This window comes from Acomys russatus, chromosome X (genome assembly GCF_903995435.1).
Source record: "Acomys russatus chromosome X, mAcoRus1.1, whole genome shotgun sequence".
Lineage (NCBI taxonomy): Eukaryota > Metazoa > Chordata > Mammalia > Rodentia > Muridae > Acomys > Acomys russatus.
This window is the reverse complement of record NC_067169.1, coordinates 31,695,629-31,717,425: the sequence shown is the minus strand read 5'-3', so window position 1 is coordinate 31,717,425 and position 21,797 is coordinate 31,695,629. Positions and strand designations below refer to the sequence as shown.

Sequence of the window (21,797 nt, the reverse complement as noted above, 5' to 3'; positions counted from 1 at the left end):
ACATTTTCCTATCAAGGTGAGTCTAAAATTCGAATGAAAATCAGTATCTATCGTATCTCATCTCTATCCACTTAAAACATCTATCTAGACCTAAAAGCAACTTAGCCCCTAAACAACTAAGCTTAACTGTAAAACTAAACTATCTGGTCTTCAACCCCATCAGATACTTGAGAAGGAATACAAATTAATTACCTGAGTAAAGCAGAAGTACAGGTTAGCAGCTTCCAAAATGAAAAAATGACAAAGACAGTTTGCTATCTGAACAGTCACCCAAAACTCTCTATAATGTTGGAGCATCATATTCAGACTTCTATCCCAATATATCTGACAGACATATTTATTGAGGCAGGAACTATTGAGGACCTGCTTACCTGTCTTGGCAGAGTTTGGCTGTTGACTCTGCCTGCATCCAAGCTTGCCCTTTTTTTGGCAGAACTCTGTCTATCATCAAAGCAAGGACATTTTCCCCAGTGTCCTGGGGAAGCCATCTCCATAAGGAGGTTCTTTGATGCTCATTATCTTCTTTGAGGTAGGCTGGGTATTTCCAGGAATTAACCTGTCTTGTTGTCAAAGAATCCTAAAGTGATAAAAACATCTTTAGATGCCATATTCTGTAGGTCTCTGAAGTTTTTGAAGACCTTAAGTATTTTACCTTATCTATCTAGAGAATCATATCTCTCTTTTAGACCTAGGATATATACCCTTGTGATAAAATTAGACTAGGTTTTGACATGACCATGATTTGCATCAATATACAAAATTTTATACCAGTAAATTAAAAATAACCTTATTTGTGAGTAACAATTGAGTCATTGAGTTGAGGAGTAGATTCAATAATCTACTTTTTGTCCTATCATCCCTATATATTTCTATATTCCCCCTTCTTTCATTTCAGTCCCTATCTCCAAACCTATGAAAGATAGATAAAGGAAAAGAGAGACATCCCTGAGTCCAACCCTGTTTTCTTTTTGAATAAGACCAATAATAACTGATAACTAACTCCCAATAAAAACAAACATCTATAGTCCAAGAGAGCAACCAAAAACCTACCCAACCCTCCTTAGGGGCACCATTTTCTTTTTAAAAATAAACTTTAAGTCAGAAAAAAAGGATAAAACTGAGATCTTAAGATAAATGAGTAACATTTTATTTTAGCTCTAGGACCTTGGATCATGTCTTCAAACAATATTTACTATCACCTGTACAGAGAACTTATCTTTTCATGGTAAAACAAGAGGCAGCGTGGTATGAAAAACAATAGAGAAGGTACTTGGTAATGCTGTATTTGCTTGACTACTGCAGACCAAATTCAAAAGTCAGAACTACTTTGTAATGAAAAGGGTTTTTAAAGGAAGTGTTTTTCTGGAGTCTGGCTCTTCCATTTCCTGATTCCCTTCTGGTTGGACTCCTAGTTTAGTAAGTCTATTGTCTTCTTCTCACTTGCCTTTGCTGCTTAATTTTTTTTGTGTGTGTGATGCTAAGGATCGAACCCAGCCAGGGCTTTGTAGATGCTCCACCCTTGAACTCCATCTGCAGCCTACCATGATACCTTCACCTTTGAATCCTGGAGGCAGTCAAAAGAGAAGGAACCCATTTTGTTCATATTGGGTTTGTCTTTCTAAATCACATTCTGACTTCCAACTTGAGAAAAGTTACTTACCTGTTGACTTCTAGCTGTAATATTGCAGAAAAATAAAAAAAGCACCCCTAAGCTCAACAACACATTATAATTACTGTATTCATTTAAAAATATTTCCTTATAATCTTTCTATCTATATATGGTTCTTCTTGACTATAATTATGTTGTAGTTTTAATGAAAAGGACTCTCATAGAGTCATGTTTGAATGCTTGGTACCCAGTTGGTAGAACTGTTTAGGAAGGACTAAGGGGTGTGGCCTTATTGGAAGACTCGTGTCACTGTGGTTGGGCTTTCGAGTTTCAAAAGCCTTCGCCATTCCTAGTTAGTAATTTCTCTCTGCCTCATGATTGTTGTCTCAAAATGTAAGCCTCAGCTAGTGCTCCAGTGCCATGCCTACTTGCCTGCTGTCATGCTTCCCACTGTGACGGTCATGGTTCCCCCTCTGAAAGTGTAAGCAAGCCCACAATTAAATGCTTTCTTTTATAAGTTGCCTTGGCCATGATGTCTCTTCACAGCAGCAGAAAAGTAACTAAGCCAGATATAATAGTGAATATATGTATTTTTCCCTCAATTCTTTTATTTTGAAAACTTTCAAGTATTATAAAAAAAAGATAGAAGAATAGTCCAGTAAACCCTCGTAATCCTTTGACCATATTTACCAGCTGTTATGGTTCTCCTATGCTCCTGTCCACTCTCCCCTATCTGTGTACAAGTTTACTTTTGAACCATGTCAGATAAGTTGCAAACATGGTAGGACTTAATACCTACATATTTCATAAAAATTTCCTAAGGGCATTTTTTTCACACAATTCCAAATCACATCTAAGAAAATTAACATGAGTTCCAATGAGTACCCATTCCATACTTTATCATTTAGCTTTGTAAGAGGGTCTCATATATCCCAGGCTAGCTTCCAACTCAGTATGTAGCTGAAAATTACTTTGAATTCCTCCCTCTACCTCCCTAGTGCTGAGATTGCAGGCTTGTACTACCACCCTTAGTATATGGTGCTGAGGTTTGAACCCATGGCTCTGTCCATTCTAGGCAAGCATTGTATCATGCTCCAGGGAAATGTGGCCTGAGATTTCAGACTCTAAGCTCTGGAGTTGGGTAGAACTTGCTGAATTCAAACCCAGCTCTTCTGTTCTGAATGGCTCTGGCCTCATCTTTTTGCTGTACTCGTTTCTTTATAAAAAGTTTCTGTGGCCTATGAGCATATAAAGGGGGAGGAAGTCCCCCTCAGTCACAGTCATAGGGGAGGGGAGTAAGGGGAAAATGGGAGGGAGGAATGGGAGGATACAAGGGAAGGGATAACCATTGAGATGTAATATGAATAAATTAATAAAATAAATTTTAAAAAAGTTTCTGTGGTACCAAGCAGGCAGTTCTCTATGTGTTCAAGGTCAGTCAAGGATACATAGTGAGACCTGATCTCAAAAAAAAGAGCATGGAAGGCTGTGGATTAATGTTACAGCATAGTATTCATGAAGCCCTGAACTGTAGCCTAGCAATATACACCACCACATACAGTACCCCCAACACAAGATAAAAGTTCTTAGTTTACATGGTAATAATGAAGATTAAGTTTCTCCTTATAATAAGTCATTTATTACAATGCTTTGTCTATGGTAGGAACTTAAATGTGAATTATTATTATTATTATTATTATTATTATTATTATTATTATTATTATTATTATTATTATCTTTTTTATTGTTACTAATTTTAACCTTAGTTCCAATTGTCCTCATCTTTTACCTATTACGAAGCCTCTTGCCTGGACTTTCTGTTTCCATTTTTCCTCCTTCTAATCCTCTTAATCAATCTGTCATTAGAATTGTCTTCTCACATGCCTTTGCAGCTCAAAGCCCTCAGTGGCTTACCTTGGCTTATAGGATAAAATGGACATAAATCCATACAGAACACCTTGAAGCCTTGAGAACTCCCCAGAGGGGTTTAATGCCTCTGCTTCTTGGCTATTGACAAATATGCTGGACCTGCTTAGTGGGAGGGAATACAGATCTGTATCCTATATAGGATGTCAGCTCCTGGGACGTGTGAACGTGAGCTTGGGGTTAAGGCTGTACTGTGTTAGCACTGTGCCTTCCTCTCTCTAAACTTTAGAGTCTACGGCTTACCTGCCTCACATTGCCTGCTCTGAACCAAAGAGTCAGATGCTCTGCCCTGTATCGGTATGCTATTCAGTTTCCAGTACTCTTTGAACTTGGACCCACTTTGCCTTTTGCCTTTTGCTCTTTTTGGTATGCTTAAATGTTTCATGTTGTGGGGTGATTTTGATGGTGGAGTTGATGCTTCTGGGTCTGCCACTCATTGCAGAGTTGTGTCTAAATTGCCATTGCCCCGCCTTAGGGCTGCTGTGAGTAATAGTGGGCCTGAGGCTTGGTTAACTATTGAAAGACTGCCTTCTCTCCTTTTTTACATTTCAAGCAAAAGGGAACTATGAAAGGAAGCCCAATCTTTATTTTTTTTCCTTTGAGCAGTTCTTTTCAGTATCTTTTCAACCCCTACGTATCCTTCCTGCTGATGATTGTTTGACTTCAACTCATACCTTGAGATTTTTTCCCCTGGTAAATTATGTTCGTAAGTCACATTTTTTTGTGGTTTATACATTGGTTAAAAGGTGTTCTTTATAGATTGTGCTTCACTTGGTGTTGATAATATGGTTGGCAACCAGGAATGAAGTTCATAGTGATACAGACCACTGGGCTTTTAAAGGGGTCTGCCTAGGTTGTAGTCTCCTGTTTACTATGAGATGCAAAACTCATTCAGAGCATACTAAGTTTTTATTCCCTTGCTCTTGTGTTTTATGGCTTCCAGGGGCCCTTCGAGAAAGAAGTAAGTATAGCAATAACAATGCTTTGGGGAAAACTGTGCATGGCTATGTGTTTTTAAAACACACTTTTTCACACGGAATGGATTTTAATACGAAGTACTGTAAGAACTCAAGCATGCTGGGAGTTCAAACTCTGCCATTAAACTTGTTTTTAAATTCTAACCACCTCTTTCTATTAGTAGAGATGAAGTGATTTAATGATTGCTTCAGCGTAGCATAAAAAGTGGACTATATGAAGCATCACCACACCCTTTCCTCTGTATCTTGGGATGTTTTCTTATTCTCGCAATTTATTAGGGGTCAGGACTCATTGACAGACAGGTTAGCCGTCAGTTTTAAATCAATACTATACATTAAAACTTTCTCAATTGACGGAAATGTTTTGTCAGTTGGCAGAGTGCTTGCCTAGCATGTATGACATCCTGGGTTCCATTCCTAGCACCACACAAGCCAGGGTTGGTAGATCACATCTGCAATCTAGTACTTCAGGAGGTAGAGGCAGGAGGAATAGAAATTCAAGCTCATTCTTGCCTACATGGTAGGGGTGAGACCAGCATGAGCTACAAAAAACTTTCAAAAACAAATAAACATGGTGACCATTGTAGTCATGCCTTTGAAAGTTAACGTAGCATCCATAGACAGCAGTTCTTACCTGTCTTGAAACATGTTTTTTATTTTGCCAGTGTTAGAACAGAGGCCTGAGGCAGAGAGAGCTGTGAGCAGAACAGGAGCACACCCCTGTCTTGCTGCCACCTGGGGGTGGCAGGCAGCTTTACTGCTTTCACATTGCATAGTCACACAGTAACCAGCCCCTCTCCCCTGTTCTCTCACATAGCCTCCTTCACATATGCCCCACTCCGTTGCCTTGGTCAAGCATCATAGGTTATATACTAAGGAAGCCTCTTCCTCCTCCTTTTCTTCCTCCTCCTCCTTTTCTTCCTCCTCCTCCTCCTTCTGGTATTTTTTTTTCAAGACAGGGTTTCTTTGTGTAGCCTTTGTGTAGTATTGGACTTGTTTTATAGACCACGCTGGCCTTGAATTCAGAGATCTTCCTGCCTCTGCCTCCCAGAGTGTTGGGATTTTCGGTATGCGTCACTGTGCTCCTCCTCCTTCTTCTTTCTTCTTCTTCCTCCTTCTTCTTCTTCCTCCTTTCTTCTTCCTTCTCCTTTCTTCTTCTTCTTCCTTCCTCCTTCTTCTTCCTTCCTCCTTCTTCTTCCTTCCTCCTTCTTCTTCCTTCCTCCTTCTTCTTCCTTCCTCCTCCTCCTTCCTTCCTCCTCCTTCTTCCTTCCTCCTCCTCCCCCTTTCTTCTTCTTCCTCCTCTACTTCTTCCTTCTTCTTTTTCCTTCCTTCCTCCTCCTCCTTCTGTTTTTCTAGACAGGGTTTCTCTGTGTAGCCTTGGCTGTCTTGAACTCACTCTGTAGACCAGGCTGGCCTTGAACTCACAGAGACCCACCTGCTTCTGCCTCCCCAGTGCTGGGATTAAAGGCGTGCACCACTACTCCCCAAGGAACTGAAGCTTCTTACTTCAGATCCCCAGCTAAATGTCTTTCATAAAAGATGATTTGGCTCAGCATCTTTCTCTCAAATTTCTTTTTTTTTTCTTTCTCCTCAAACCTAACAGTCATTAAGAGAAATGGTTCCATGATTTTAAAAGAGAGTTTCCACTACTTGGCAGACACATGCATGAAAGATATTTGCTGTGATTTTAATTAACCATACATAACAAGACACTTAAAGACACCTTTTTGAGGAAACAATAATGACAATCATGACTACCACAGTGATGGTGGATTCTTTAGAGCATTTTTTTTTTACATTTACTTATTTTATTTTTTACTTTGCATGCATGTGTGCATGTGTGTTAGTTCATTTCCTTTCACCAAGGGGTTCTTTGGATCGAACTCAGGTACTCAAGGCTTGACAGCATGTGTCTTTCCCTGCTGAGCCATCTGCCTGCCCCATTAGTTCTAAATCAATACTATCCATTAAAACTTTCTCACATGATGGAAATGTTCAATAATCTGCATTATTCAAAAATGGCAGTCATTAGCCACACATGGCTGTGGAGTGCTTGAAGTGAAGCTACTACAAGTAAGGAATGGAACATTTTAATTCCATTTTATTTTAATTGTTTTACATTTAGATAGCCACTGTGGCATGTACTTATATTGGACAGTTTTAAAACTTTGCCTTCCTTAACTGTAACAAGAGATACACATGTCTGTTTTGTGACACTTAATAGAATTTAACATTCAAAGCCACATAGTATTTAGCTGGGCATAGCTCTGGCCTTTAATTCCATACTTAACAAGCTGAGGCAGGAGGATCATGAGTTTGAGGCACTGTGGGTTACACTGCAAAATCATTTTCCATAGACAGCAACAAAAGACCCTAATAGAAGTGTGGGGATTATTCAAAAAGATAGGTTAGCCTTAAAATGGAGCTGAGATATCTGTAAGTGGGATATGCCTATGTGTATATCTAGATTATGACTGACTTTTAAAGTTTGTTTTATATGAAACAAAAATAAATCTCTAAATCATACAGGGCCCAGAGTGTCTGCCACTCATATTTTCTAGTTTGTGGCAGGAGCCAGTATTTTTTTGTCTTTGTTTGATGACCACATTTTATTTCTAGCACTTGTTTGTTTTTTTTTTTTTGCCTCCAGATGAATGCCTTAAATCAGCAAGTTTAATAACAATGCTTATTCTGATGATTCTGTTCTTGAGTGTCATGGTTTATTGTCCTACCTAGTCTCAGAACACTTAGAGGGAAAACATTAACTCTAGAGATGAATAAACTCAAGCTTAGCCTCAAATTTCTTGACTCAAGTTGTTCTATTTTGGTTCATTAGCACTTTGGGGAAGCTAGCCATCAGATAGAAAATGAGAGTTGAGCCAGCCGTGGTGGCGCACGCTTTTAATCCCAGCATTTGGGAGGCAGAGGCAGGCGGATCTCTGTGAGTTCAAGGCCAACCTGGTCCACAAAGCAAGTCCAGGACAGCCAAGGCTACACAGAGAAACTCTGTCTTGGAAAAAAAAGGGAAATTTTCCTTGGTACAGGAAACAATTCTTTCTTAAATTAAATTTTTTTGTTTTTAATTAATTACTTAACTTTAAAATTTGTTTTTAGAAAATAATTCTGAAACTTATGTCTAATAGTTTTTTCTGATTCTCTATATTTCCCTAAGTTTTGAGTGATGTCATATGAACATGTAATCCTCACGAATAGCAAAAGCTTATTCTTATATAGTTTTCAGACCAGGTTTATACAATTCTGGCCAGTCTCTGATGAAGTTGTAGCTCTTTTGTTTTGTTTTTTAATTAATTAGTTAATTAATTTTGAGATAGGATCTCACTCTGGAGCCCACCATATCTTGGAACTCACTTTGGAGTCCAGGCTGACCTCAAATTCATGGCATATTTTTCCTTTCTCATCGTTGTGGGTGTCGAGATTACCAGCATGGACTACCATGCCCCATTTAAGCAATGCTAAGGACTGAAGGCAAGCACTCTATCAGTAGAGCTGTATCTCCAGCTCTTGGGTCAACTAAAAAAAAAACACAAAAAAACCAGGTGGATCTCTGTGGGTTCGAGGCTAGCCTGGTGTATAAAGCAGGTCCAGGACAGCCAGGGCTACACAGAGAAACCCTGTCACGAAAAACCAACCAACCAAGTAAAACAAGCTTTCAGTCATTATATAGCAGTACACTAAAAAGTGTAAATAGGGGATGTTACTCAATTTTAGTAATAAATAAGGATACATTGTTTTATATCTCACTGTTTCAGGTCTTTGGACTAACTTGTTATGATGTAATACTCCTGTGACCACACCTATTTTACTTGACAAATCCCCCATTTGGAAGCCCTCTACCTCTGAGCTATAAAAACTTTACCTTCCTCACATCCTATGCTGACCTCTTGAACCCTGCCTTAGGGAGAGGCAGCCTCAGCCTGTGTACACGAACGAAAACACTTGCTTAAATTAATTGCTTGCTTTAATTAGTTTGGCCATCATGATTTGGGTCGGTTGTCTTTTTCCTCCTACCTTTGGGATTACCATTAGTAGGCTAAGGAAAGGAGAGAGTAAAAGATTAAGAATTGGTCAAAAATAGAATAGATGTTAGCTAAAGATGTAAGACAGCAGCCAGGTAGTGGTGGCACATGCCTTTAATCCCAGCACTAGGGAGGCAGAGGTAGGTGGATCTTTGAGTTCAAGGTCAGCTTGGTCCACAGAGTGAGTTCCAGGACAGCCAAGGTTACACAGAGAAACCCTCAAAAAACAAAACAAACAAACAAAAAAGAAGGAGAAGAAGAAGAAGAAGAAGAAGAAGAAGAAGAAGAAGAAGAAGAAGAAGAAGAAGAAGAAGAAGAAGAAGAAGAAGAAGAAAAGACCTGAAAAAAGGCATGGTTGCAAGGTACTAGTAACAAGGTAGTCATAACAAGGTATATAGGTGGTCATATAACCTTTTGAAACAAAGGTAGGGTTGCAAGATGGCTGTAAACATCTTTTTGAAACAAAGGCGCAGTTGTCATTTCCTGGAACAGGCAGTACAGACAGTACAGTAACCATTTGTAGTTAAGGCTACAGGTGGGGCATAGCCCAATTCTTGAGAAACAGAGGTTTAATTATAAACAAGAATGAACCTAGTTTGTCTTTACTATAAGGTGGCTTTTGAGCCTAAGATGGAAACAGGCTGGTTCTTCACTGCCTCTGTACCTCTGCTATTTGTCAGAAAAGTCAAGCAGGAGCATGAATAAGCAAAACAGAAACTTTGATGGTTTGGTATATCTTTTTTATTGATAATTACTTGGTACGTATAGAGTAGAATTGTTTTCTATCCTGTCTCTGCAGACCTTCTCTAGTAGTTTCCCTCTTCCGTTTGAAAGAATATAAGTGAAATTTCACCTTTTAACGAGTTCAGACTTTTATTGCTACTGGGTCAGCAAATGCTTGGCCAAAGTTAGGGATGGGTCAGGCATGGAAGAGTTGTTAATGTAATTGCTAGAGGTCAGTCGAATTATAGTGAAGTTTATGGCCATGCTGACTTAAACTGAATAAGGCAAGGAGAAACCCAAACAGCCCATGGCTCAGAGCAAAACTTCAATTGCAGGCCTATAATTATTTTTTTTTATTAATTTATTCTTGTTACATCTCAATGTTTATCCCATCCCTTGTATCCTCCCATTCCTCCCTCCCCCCCATTTTCCCATTATTCCCCTCCCCTATGACTGTTCCTGAGGGGGATTACCTCCCCCTGTATATGCTCATAGGGTATCAAGTCTCTTCTTGGCAACCTGCTATCCTTCCTCTGAGTGCCACCAGGTCTCCCCCTTCAGGGGACATGGTCAAATAATGTGAGGCACCAGAGTATGTGAGAAAGTCATTATTAGGTCCTATTGATTAATTAAAAAAAAAAGATAATGTGAGAAAAAAAAGTATTATTGTAACCATCCTAATGGGCATAAAATGATAGTTCATTATGGTTTTGATTTGCAACTCTCTGATGAATAAAATGTTGAACATCTAAAAAAAAAAAAACTTCAATTGCAGAGCTAACTCATAGAAAAGATGGATGAATCTGTCCTTTTTGAAAAAGCTATGTGTGACTGAAGGTAACGCGAACATCCCATATATTTCTTAACGTTGAAATGATATGTTATACAGGTTGTTTTTTCAAACCTCCAGACCGATGACGAATGTGAGATCAGATCAACATTGGTGATTCTGATTGTAAATCCAAAGTGGTTAGGGTTTCAAGGTCAGTTTACCATGTGTGTGTGTACTGCTAGGTGTTGCCTGGGTCTGGAGGCAACATGCTTGTCTTCTGCCTAATTAGTACCAACTTCTAGCTCTGTGGAAAAATGACCAGTTCCTCCACAAAGAGGACTGCTGAGATAAGTGCTGAGGTTAAGTGCAGCTCCTGCCTATTGGGAGGAGCTGTGGTTCTTAAATGCAGAAAAGAAACCCCACCAACAGCTAAACAACCCCAGGAAAGCTTTTGGCTTGGGCAGCAGAGTTTACAGTTATATTTACCATTCTTTAGTCCTTTTCTGTTGCTGATGAGGGCTGGGGAAGCAGTCTCCACTTTTTACTCAGGTTAGGCTTCTGGTTGAGGCCTCTATTAGAAAAGACAGATTAATAATAGAAAGGCACTGATGGAGCCAAGTCTAGTGGCATACCATCCCAGTGGCTTTGAGAGGGTGGAGACAGGGAAAAAAAAAAAAAAAAGAAAAAAAAGAAAGTTCAAGCCCAATCTGCGCAATTTAGTGAAACTCTTTCTGAAAAGAAAGTAAAAAGAGGCTTGGGAAGACAATAGTGATTCATGCCTGAAATCCCACCACTTGGGAGATAGAGATAGAGGGAGTTCAAGGTGAGTGTGGGTTACAAGAGTACAAGAGACTTTGTTTTTAAGTAAGTAGGGAAATAGTTCAACGATAGGCATAGGCAAGGCCCTACATTTTATTCCCAGCACCAATCTAAACACCCTTCCCCAACGTACACATCTATTTAATATATTTTTATACAACACAAGAATCTTTATCAGGAAATGAAGAGCCAGAGAAACCTTAGTTCATTCTTTCTTTTGTTAATCCCACTGACTAAGAATAAGAGCACTACCAGAATTTAAAGCCAAATTGGAAGCAAGCTTTAATTAAATACTGGCCAGGAGGATGGGCTCTGGCCAGGATCACTCTTGGGTCTCCCCATCCTGTATGTGTCTGTGTTGGGGAGGGGTGGGGGATGATAGGACAACTTTATGGAGTTGTTTGTTGCTTTTCACTTTTTATGTGGCTTCTGAAGGTTGAACTCAGGTCCTCAGGCTTACACAGCAAATACTTTTACCTGCTGCGTTATCTCGCTGACCCCTTTAGTGTTTTCTGTTACAAAATATTATGTTTATGTATATAATTATATACATATAAAGCAAAAGTGTGCACATACACATATAACTATACATATAATATGTATATAAAATATTTGTTATATATTACACACATATATAACAAATAGATATTTCTAATATATCTGGGTTTTTTTGTTGTTGTTTTGTTTTTGTTTTTTTCGAGACAGGGTTTCTCTGTGTGGCCCTGGCTGCCCTGGAACTCTCCTTGTAGACCAGGCTGGCCTCAGACTCACAGCAATCCGCCTGCCTCTGCCTCCCAAGTGCTGGGATTGAAGGTGTGTGCCACCACCACCCAGCTCTGATATATCTGATAAACAGTGGGAGAGCATGGAGAAATATAAGTGGACAAAGAGGATAAGTTGTCATGAAAATCAACAAGGAGAACTCAGCAAAGCTGGCTTGTTCAGCTGCTTCTGTGTCTTCAGAGATGCCTTTCCTGTTTAGAGAGGCACCTTTCACTTTAGGGTCTCATGATCTGCTTGAGGGGAAGGTCAGCTTTAGGGTAGAAGGGCAGTTGAAAGCCCAAGAGACACTCCTGTGTATGCTGCTGTTACGGGGAGCCCACCAGAGAAGGTCACTCAGATACAGTTTATATCCAATTGTCTTTATTCCAGCTGCTGGGACTACTCTCAGGTATTCAGGGACAAGTGTGGCCCAGAGATGTTAGAGCCAGGAGCCTATCTTGCTGGGCAGTTGTAGAGGGAAGTTTTGCACTAGCAAGCAGTTTAACCAAAAGTAAAATAAGCAGTAACGGAGGGAGAGGTTTGCACAAATAGGTAGTTGTTTAATAGAACCCAAGATACATTTTGGCCTTGGGTTCCTAGAATAGAATTAGGTAATTTTTTATGAGACTTTCTATCAAGGAGATAAAATTCTAGTCAAACCTAAAATGGTCTCATCAAGAATACAAGATGGAGAGGCAGGCGTGGTGCCATATACCTTTGATCACAGCAGAGGCAGGGGCAGGCAGATCGCTGTGAGTTTGAGGCCAGCCTGGTCTACAAACTGAGTCCAGGACAGCCAGCCAGGGCTACACAGAGAAACCCTGTCTTGGAAAACAAAACAAAACAAAACAAACAAACAAAAAGAATACAAGATGGAGAAACCTCTGTACTGTCGTACCCTGTCACACTACCTCAGATTCCTTCACTTTAAAACTTTCACTATACCAAAATGCCGTATTTTACAGTACTGTGTCCTAAACCCTCTCATTGTGAAAGAAAAAGGTTGTCATCAGAGGGATGAAAAAAATCTAGCATTCTGTCTTTCTTAATCCATTTGTATGTGCACCTGTCCTGTTGTATCCACAAAATAGTTTCTTTAAAGTTATCCACTACCTCTGGCTCTTGGAATTTTTCTGCTTCCTCTTCTGCTAAGATTCCTGAGAGATGGCTGTAGGGAAGTCCCATTTAGGGCTCCGTGCTCTACAGTCTTTTGTTGACAAGTTGGGGGTATCTGTGTTAATTGGCATCTACTGCCAGGAGCATAGTATATACCTTATCTCACCTTTATCTAAGGGACATTTGAGTGCTGGGAGAGGAAGACTCAGTTATCCTGGATGGTGTGATGCTGGGACATGTACTACACTCCAGGGCAAGCCCCACAACCAAGAGTAGCAAGCTAACACAAACTGAATTAGAAGGCTGAAGGCGGTGGTGGAGACTACATAGGATGGATAGTGGGTAGGGAGGTGGAGTAGATATGGAAGGAAAGATGAATGTTTATTAAAAATTATTGTCTGAGAGTCTCATAGAATTAAAAAATAATAAAAAATAGCCAAAACACTAAGAATTTAACATTTATATAATTCCTGATCGTGTCATGGTTCTTCTTGCTATAGGTAGTTTATTCTATATATGTGTAATAATATTAATGTCTATGTAAAAAATAAAAATGTTTTTTAAAAAGAGAAAAGAAAAATCCAGCATTGAACTAATGGCTTATGAGCTTGGGAACAAGTTGACTTCAGTAGGAACAGGGTGATGTGGTGCTCAGCCTCAGGTAGAGTGAGAGTTAGTCCCAAGTCTAGATTGCCATGAAATAAAGGGATCCATCAACTATACTTTCTTTTTCCTTAAAATGAAATTTTAATGATTCTGGCTATGGTCTTCTGGCTCCATAAAGCAATGGTTCTACAGTGAGGCAGAACACCATGGTGGGGAGTACATTACAAAGAAAAAAAATGTTTACATTATGCTGGCTTGGAGGCAGGAGGGAGAAGAGGGGCTGAAGTTCCAATAGCTCCTTCAAGGTGTATCCAGAGTGACCTTGTTTCCACTTGTCTCACTTTTTTCTATTTCCAAAAATTCTCTCTCTCTCTCTCTCTCTCTCTCTCTCTCTCTCTCTCTCTCTCTCTCTCTCTCTCTCTCTCTCTCTCTCTGTCTCTCTCTGTGTGTGTGTGTGTGTGGTATTTGAATACACATCTGCCACAATGCTGAGAGTGGAGCTCAAAGGACAACTTTTGGGAGTCAGTTATCTGGGAATTGAACTCAGGTCTCAAGGCTCTATGGCAAGTGCTTTAAACCACCGAGCCATCTTGGCAGCCCTCTTTCTTTGCAAAATAATTAAAATTAAACATTTAAAAAGGGTTTTCTATAAGTATATATCTCGAATCCTGAGAGTATTCTCCTTTATGTTCTCACCCACCGTTCTCTTGCCCTTCCCTCCCATTAGCCATCATCTTCCCCCTAGGCAGTTTTACTGCTTTCATGTCATCTATATACATGCATGATTTTATTAATTTCCTATAAAATAACAGGAGCCACCAATAAGATAAAACATACAACATTTGTCTTTCTGAGACTGGTTAATTCACTTTATATGATCATCTCCAATTGTATTCGTTTTCCTGCAGAGGGTGTGACTTTTTGTTGTGGTTGTTGAGACATGGTTTCACAATAACCTAGGCTGGCCTAGAACTCTTTGGCAATCCTCCTGCCTCAGCCAGCCTTCATAAGTGCTGGGAATACAAGTGTGATCCATCATCCCTGGCTTCAGGCTTTCATATAAAATCAGTTTGTTAATAGAACTCCTCTAGTAAAAAGCAAGCCACAGACAGGCAGCAGAGCAAGTCAGGGCCTTGTGGAAGTCAACAGCCGACCCAGTCTTCATAGTCTCCATTTCAACCTACGAAACACATTCCTACATTTTCTGACTAACTTACAACTTATGATGAAGGCAAGCGATCAGCTTCTTGGAGCAAAGAAGGACATTGCATGTGGTTGGACAACAAAGAGATCATTGAATATTCTTTAGTATTTCCTCTACATGAATCTTAATTATGGAACAGGTTTGGAGCTAAAACTTGAATAATTACTTGTGGCATTTTTTCTTTTTACCATCTTGCTGAGTGACTTTTCTTTGTTAATCTAGCGATGGTTTCAGTGATGTCAGCGATGACAGCTTTACAGAGGCAAAGCTTTCTGAACTGGAAATCAACTGAAGCTCCTTCATGCCTCAGGATAACAGTGGCTACCTGAGAGGGTAAGAAGGAGTTTTAGAAGATCATTTCTTTGTCTTACAGGAAGCTGGCATCTTGGTAGAGATGGGAGCATTACAGGACTTGGTTTACAGGGCCCTTCTCAGCCCAGACTTAGCCTTGATCCTGTCAAGAGACGGTATTTGGGAGAAAGGGAATACATGTGAGGCGGAGAATGAGCATAGTAGTACCTGTAAGTTACTGCTTAGAATTGTAATAGTCTATGTTAGAAGCTGACCAGAAAAACAATTGTAAGGCCAGATAGTATTTTATGCTTACAGGCCTGTGAGAAAGCAGCCATAGGCAATATAGAAATGAGTGGACATGGGTTTGTGCCAATACAACTTTATTTATAAAATCTACTTGATGATTGTGTATATGTTACATGTCTCTAATGACAACACTCAGGCAGTGCAGTTCAAAGTCATCCTCAGGGATTCAGTGACTTTTAAGCTCGGTCTGAGCTACATTAGATTCTATCTTACACACACACACACACACACACACACACACACACACACACACACACACCCCAAAACCAAAAACAAACTCCCAAACCTACTTGCAAGAAGAGGCTAGAGATAGAATTGGTCTTCAAAGGCAGCTTATTTCCTCTGTTGCTATATTTTATATTCTAAGAGAGGACAGCATTATGGAGAGTGTTATTAAGTTTATACTTGGAGACAGATGCCACTTGGGATGATGCTAGAGGTTATGGCAGGCCTTGAGTTGGATGTGTTAGTATTTAGATGGAACAGCAGCTTTTGGGCGAACTGTCTAGAGTTCACTTCTCTGTTCACCTGGGGCTGTTGCTCAGTATAGAATGCTTGGCTGGCTTGTCTGAGACCCAAGTTCAATTCCCAGAACTGCAAAAACAGTGACAACCAAAAAGAACTACAAGGAATTGTATCACTCTATTATGAGCTCTCTATATTTTTCTCTTTTATCTGAGGAAAGTACTGTGTGTCATAAGTGAGGTGACCTCATACATGACAACCTTCAGGAACAAACTAAAATGCTGTAAAGATTAACAGGGATGATTTTGAAGGTGTGTGTTATTCACTTTTTGATGTAACTAATGCTTACTCTTTTTTTTTAAAGCCTCTGAAGTAATTATACTTAAGATGAAAGAATTATCTGAAGAAACCATCACACTGTTCCCTAGGCATGGGCTATGAAGATTCAAAGGGAATGTGAAAATGTTTACTTCATGAAACAGAACCAAAGGGATCCTTTTCTTTTCCCTTCAGAGGCAGCCTGTAGTATTCATAAATTTCTATACTTAATAAACCGTATTCAGTAGCAGTCCTCGGGCAGAAAGTGTGTGTCTTCTTCAGAACATAGTGAGTTCAGGGAACTCGGGGAGCTTTTCCTTTCCAATATTGTACGGGGAAGGCGTTAGGTATGTGCTATAACCAATTTGAGGTTTCAAAATGAGTTATTCTCTTACCTGGATATGAGCTATAGGGTAATGTGGGAGTTAAGATTTAGTTAAGAAAGGGAGTTACTTCACTTTCTCATTCTGTTTATTTCTAGTAAAAAGGAAAATGTAGCAGGTACAAGCCTTGGGGTTTCCAGTAACTCTACTCTCTTATATATAAAATGTAAAAGGATCTGAAAACTCAGAAATCAGGATCATAGGGCTGAGCTCCATCTCTTCAACCCACTTAGCAGATAGAGCAAATAGACTCCCACAGGTTGTCTTCTGACCCCAGTGTGCAGACACACTAAAAAAATGTGAAACCAAACCAAACCAATAATCATTTTCTTTTTTTTAATTAAAATTACTTTTTTTTTGACCACTTCATACATGTATAAAGTATATTTTGGTCATTGTTACCACCACCTTTTTTTTTTTTTTTTTTGGGTTTTTCGAGACAAGGTTTCTCTATTTAGCCTTGGCTGTCCTGGACTCACTTTGTAGACCAGGTTGGCCTTGAACTCACAGAGATCTGCCTTCCTCTGCTTCCTGAGTGCTGGGATTAAAGGCGTGCGCCACCATGCCTGGGCTCATTGTTACTCTTTATTACACTCTCTCATCCCATTCTCACTGAAACCCTTCTAAAATAAGTCCCCCTCTTATTTTCATGTCTTTTTTGTTGTTTTGGCTTGTGTGTGTGTGTGTGTGTGTGTGTGTGTGTGTGTGTGTGTGTGTGTGTGACCACTGTCTTTTTCTTTTTGAGACACCATCACACACTATAATCCAAGCTGACCTGGAACGTACTGTGTAGCCTACTATAGTCACTGTGTTCCATCCTTTGGCCTCGGCCTCCCACATGTTAGGATTAGAGGTATGAAGTATTCTGCTCTGCTCAAGATCAGCATTTGTTTGTGTGTATGTGCTTGTTTGTTTTGAGACAGGGTTTTTCTACATAGCCCTAGCTGTCCTAGAACTTGCTCTTTATACTAGGCTGGCCTCAAATTCACAAAGATCTGTCTGCCTTTACCTCTTGAGCATTGGAATTAAAGGCATCCACAAATAGCAAAAATAACTTTAAAAGTGAATTGTACAGTGGCATTTTTTGATACTGTACAACTATCAGTTTTATGTAGTGACTCAGACTTAACCCCTGTTCCTGTTAGCAGTCACTCAGGAGGGAGGCATTCTCTCTATTCTTATGCCCTGGCAACTGTTAGAACCAGATTGATCAAGGCAACTTGGAAATAAAAGAAAGTGCAGACCAATCTCTCCAGGAGCAGTGTTGTTCTTTAAGCAGAACAGTGGAATGGTGCACATGACACAGAAGGGCTGGGGACTTTATAGGGCAGAAAAGAGGACTTTTGGCATGGAAGAATCCATCTGCAGGTCAGCTCCCCTGCAGTCTCAGAGGGACAGATAGTGGAGGAGATTGGTATGCTGAGCTTCTTATAGGAAGACTTCTGGTTCCTAGCAGCCCACCGATGTTATCAGTCAGCATCCCAGTCCAGAGGTTCTCAGGTGATTAGCCTTTCAGCAGCCACCAATCCTCCTTTTTGTGTATTTTCCTATTCTAATAGCTCATAAAAGTGAAATTGTATGGTGTATGTGATCTTTTGTGTCTGGTTTCTTTCATCGACCTTAATCTTGTCGAGGCTTACCCAAATTGTAGCATTCCTTCTTATGGCTCAATAAACTTTTGTTGTATATATTTACCACAATTTATTCACTGTTGATGGACCTTTGGCTAGTTTCCACCTTTGGCCTAGTGTGAATAGTGCTACTATGAATCATTATGTGCAAATATTTGCTGCAAATATGGTTTTAGTTTTGAGGATGGATGTAGGTGTAGGATTGCTGTGGTATATCCTATCCTAAACTTTTGACAAAGAATAAGTAATACTTTAATTCAATATTTTTATGTACAACCTTCTTTTAGATTAAAAATTATGTATATGAATGTTTTGCCTACATGTATGTATGTGCACCACCTGTGTACCTGGTGTCCACTGAAATAAAAAGAGAGTATCAGATCCCCTGGAACTGGAGTTACAGATTGTCATGAGCCACCATGTCCATGCTGGAATCGAATCTGGGTCCTCTAGAAGAGCAACAAGTGCTCTGAACTTCTGAGCTACCATATATATAGACAGGGTTTTTCTGTGTAGCCTTGGCTGTCCTGGACTTGCTTTGTAGACCAGGCTAGCCTCAAACTCAGAGATCCGCTTGCCTCTGCCTCCCGAATGCCAGGATTAAAGGTGTGGGCTAAATAAAAAAGCATACTGAACAAAGTAACAACCTTACTTCTAAAACAGAATCTAAAGCACTGGAGAGATGGCTGAGTAGTTAAGAGTACTTGCTACTCCTCCAGATGATCTAAGTTCAGGTCCCAGCATGCCTGTATCTCTAGCTCTAGGGGATCCAGTTACCCTCTTTTGATATCCATGTGGCAGGTGCACGCATGCGTGTGCGCGCGCGCGCATACACACACACACACACACTTGAATATATATATATAAAATCTACATATGTACTCCGCCCCTTACCTGCCCTATTCCTAGCCTGAGTGCTTTGAGGCCTTTGTGCCTCAGAAGAGAAAACAATTTATTCGGGAGCCAAATATGAGTGACCATGGCCAAAGACTACAAATTTAAGTTACCGTAAATGTCATGTTCTAATGTAATAACTGTTTCATGAAGTTTTTATAGCAACAGTACAGAGAAAATCAGATACTTTCTCAATACATAGTAGGCAAGTTTCAGAAAAACAGGGAAATCCTCTGCTATAGGCCTGAAGACATTCTTAGCTTTTAGATTGGTTGAAGCTAGGGCTCTGCTTGTACATTCCAAATGGATTTACCTAATGGTCACAAGGATGTTAGGTCATACACAGAGGTAGGCAATGAGTGACCATGTAGGGAATTAAAATATCCCAAGAGAATTTGGCTATGGATCTGCAACATTCCAGTCTCTTCACAGTGATTGAAGTTCAGCCTTGCGGAATGTTCACTGGAGGTATGGCTTTCTCTGGGAATTTCAGCTAACTTAGTTGTTCATAGTAAAGCTTTCATATGTTTTTAATTTCAGTTTAGGCTTGTTCATTTTTAATTTATTTATGCAAGTGTTATGCCTGCATATATGTATGTGTACCATGTACATTCAGTTGCCTGGGTGGTTGCTACCCACCATACAAATGCTGGGATCTGAATTGAGATCCTCTATAATAGGAGCTGGTAATCCCAGAGATGGAATGAGAAAGACCACTGACCCAAATCATCATGGCCAAATTAATTAAAGCAAGCAATTAATAAAAGCAAGGTTTTAAAAAATTGTGTATATGGGATGCCTCCCCATAGTTCAGGATTCAAGATTTCAGCCTTGGACATGAGGAAGACAAGGTTTTTATAGTTTAAGGGTACGAGGGCTCCAAATGGGAAATTTGGTGGACAAAATAGGTAAGATTACAGGAGCAGTGACAAATTAGTCCTAACAACCTGCTGAAACAAAGATATGGTTGCAAGGTGGGCATAACAAAGTAGTCATAACAACAGGTAGCCATAACAAGGTAGTCATAACAAACCATTTGAAATAAAGGTAGATTTGCAAGATAGCTATTAACTTTTTGAAACAAAGGCATGGTTGCTGTTTCCTGGAACACGTAGTGCAGAAACATTTGTAGTTAAGGTTACAGGTGGGGCATAGCCCAGTCCTTGAGACATAGAGGTTTAATCATTAGCAGGTATGAACCTAGTTTGTCTTGACTATAAATGGCTTTTAAGCCTAAGATGGAGGCAGGTTGGTTCATCACAGCAAGTGCTTTTAATTGCTGAGGCATCTCTCCAGTCTCCTACATACTAATTTAAATATTGTAACCCTCTTACTTTTTTGGTGGTTCTTGTTTTTGCCTTTTAAGCATTTTCTTTTTAGTTCTATAAGGTACCACATCATTATTCTGTAAGATGTTACAGAAATCTCAGCTACCCAATATATGCAAAATGGAAACAATTTTTGTGGTTAAAAAATATTAAATTGCTTCAGTGTTCCACTTGTGAAAATTATAGCAATAAGACCACTAGAGGCTCTGAATGAAAAGCCCAGGTTAAAAGCTGTAATAGGCCTAGCTGAGGGAGAATGTACTCACAGAGGGGACACTTTAACATCACAAAGGGGTAGGCTGGTTTAAATGTGCGTTTTCAATTTTAATAATCCTGATTTCTCAAGTCACTTAACAGCTGAGTGCTTTTGCTGGGACTAATGAAGCAGTAAATAGGACCAGAAGGAAAGACACTTTAGAAACAACCAGCTTCTCTGTTGTTGCCACATGAGTGTGTGTGTGTGTGTGTGTGTTTGTGTAGACTCTTTCTGAATTTAGAATCTAGCAAAAAGAAAAAACAAAAAAACAAAAAAAATAAAACCAAACCAAACAAACAAAAGAACCAGAACAAACACCAGAATGACTAAATGTCATTGTCTTAGTTTGCTTCCTGTCACTGTGATAAAACACTGACCAAAGCAGCTTTGGGAGGAAAGGGTGTATTTGGCTTACAGGTTACAGGGAAGCCAAGGCAGGAACTGAAGCAGAGATTACTGGAGCAACGCTGCTTACTGACTTTGCGTTTCATGGCTTGATCAGCTGGTTCTATACAAACCAGTACTACCTGGCCAAGGTTGGCACCATCCACAGTGGGTTTCACCCTCTTACATTAATCATTAAGAAAATACCTCACAGACATGGCCACAGGCCAGTCTGATGAAGGCAATTCCTCTTTCCAGGTGGCTCTAGTTTGTGTCAAGTTGACATACATTAATCAGCCCAGGCAAGAACATCTAGAAAGTTATTCTAAATTATTCACTCAACAAGTCACTGTTTTATTGACATACAACCAATGTACACAGTACTGGGTTTCATACAGGTCTATACTGTATTTTGACCATATTCCTACCCTATACCCTCTTTTTTAAAAAAATATATTTTAATTTATTTATATTACATCTCAATTGTAATCTTGCCTGTTAATGTAATACTGAGATTGCCCAGATCGCGAGACCCCCCCCCAAAAGACCACCAGGATTCCATACCAATGCAACACACACAGGGTCCTGTATTATGGGCTCGAGCTTCAGGTCACAATCCTTCCAGACACAGCAGGATAGGAGAGTGACCCAGAGCTTCAAGGGAAATGGCTTCATAAAAGGAAAAGACCATAAGCGGGGGTGGGAGTGGGTGTTGTGGGTCACAGGAATGTCAACCTTTAGGCAGGTTGGGTGGAGGCTGGATCTTCAGGGAAGTTGTGGGTCACAGGAATGTCGCCCTTTTGGCTGCTTGGGTAGAGACTGTGTCTGGAGGGGAATTTTTTTTTCTTTTTTTTTTTTAAATCTCAGAGGAACATTGGGAGCTAATTGTATGTAATCCCTCCGGTAGAGTTTCTGGAGGCTGCCGGCAGGGAGAAGGGTCACCTAGAGGACGAGTTCTCATACAGAACATGGCATTAATTTTGCCCT

The 21,797-nt window shown here is 39.9% G+C and overlaps 1 protein-coding gene across 1 annotated transcript in view; it reads left to right on the top strand.

Moving 5' to 3' along the window:
- Ctps2 (CTP synthase 2) overlaps positions 1–16,544 on the top strand; it is a 126,218-nt gene extending 109,674 nt beyond the window's left edge. The window contains exons 18-19 of the mRNA XM_051142354.1: positions 14,774–14,884; positions 15,981–16,544. Of these exons, the coding sequence (XP_050998311.1) occupies positions 14,774–14,843 (70 nt within the window). The 3' untranslated portion in view covers positions 14,844–14,884; positions 15,981–16,544. The remainder of the gene's footprint in view (positions 1–14,773; positions 14,885–15,980) is intronic.
- Positions 16,545–21,797: the final 5,253 nt, after the last annotated feature.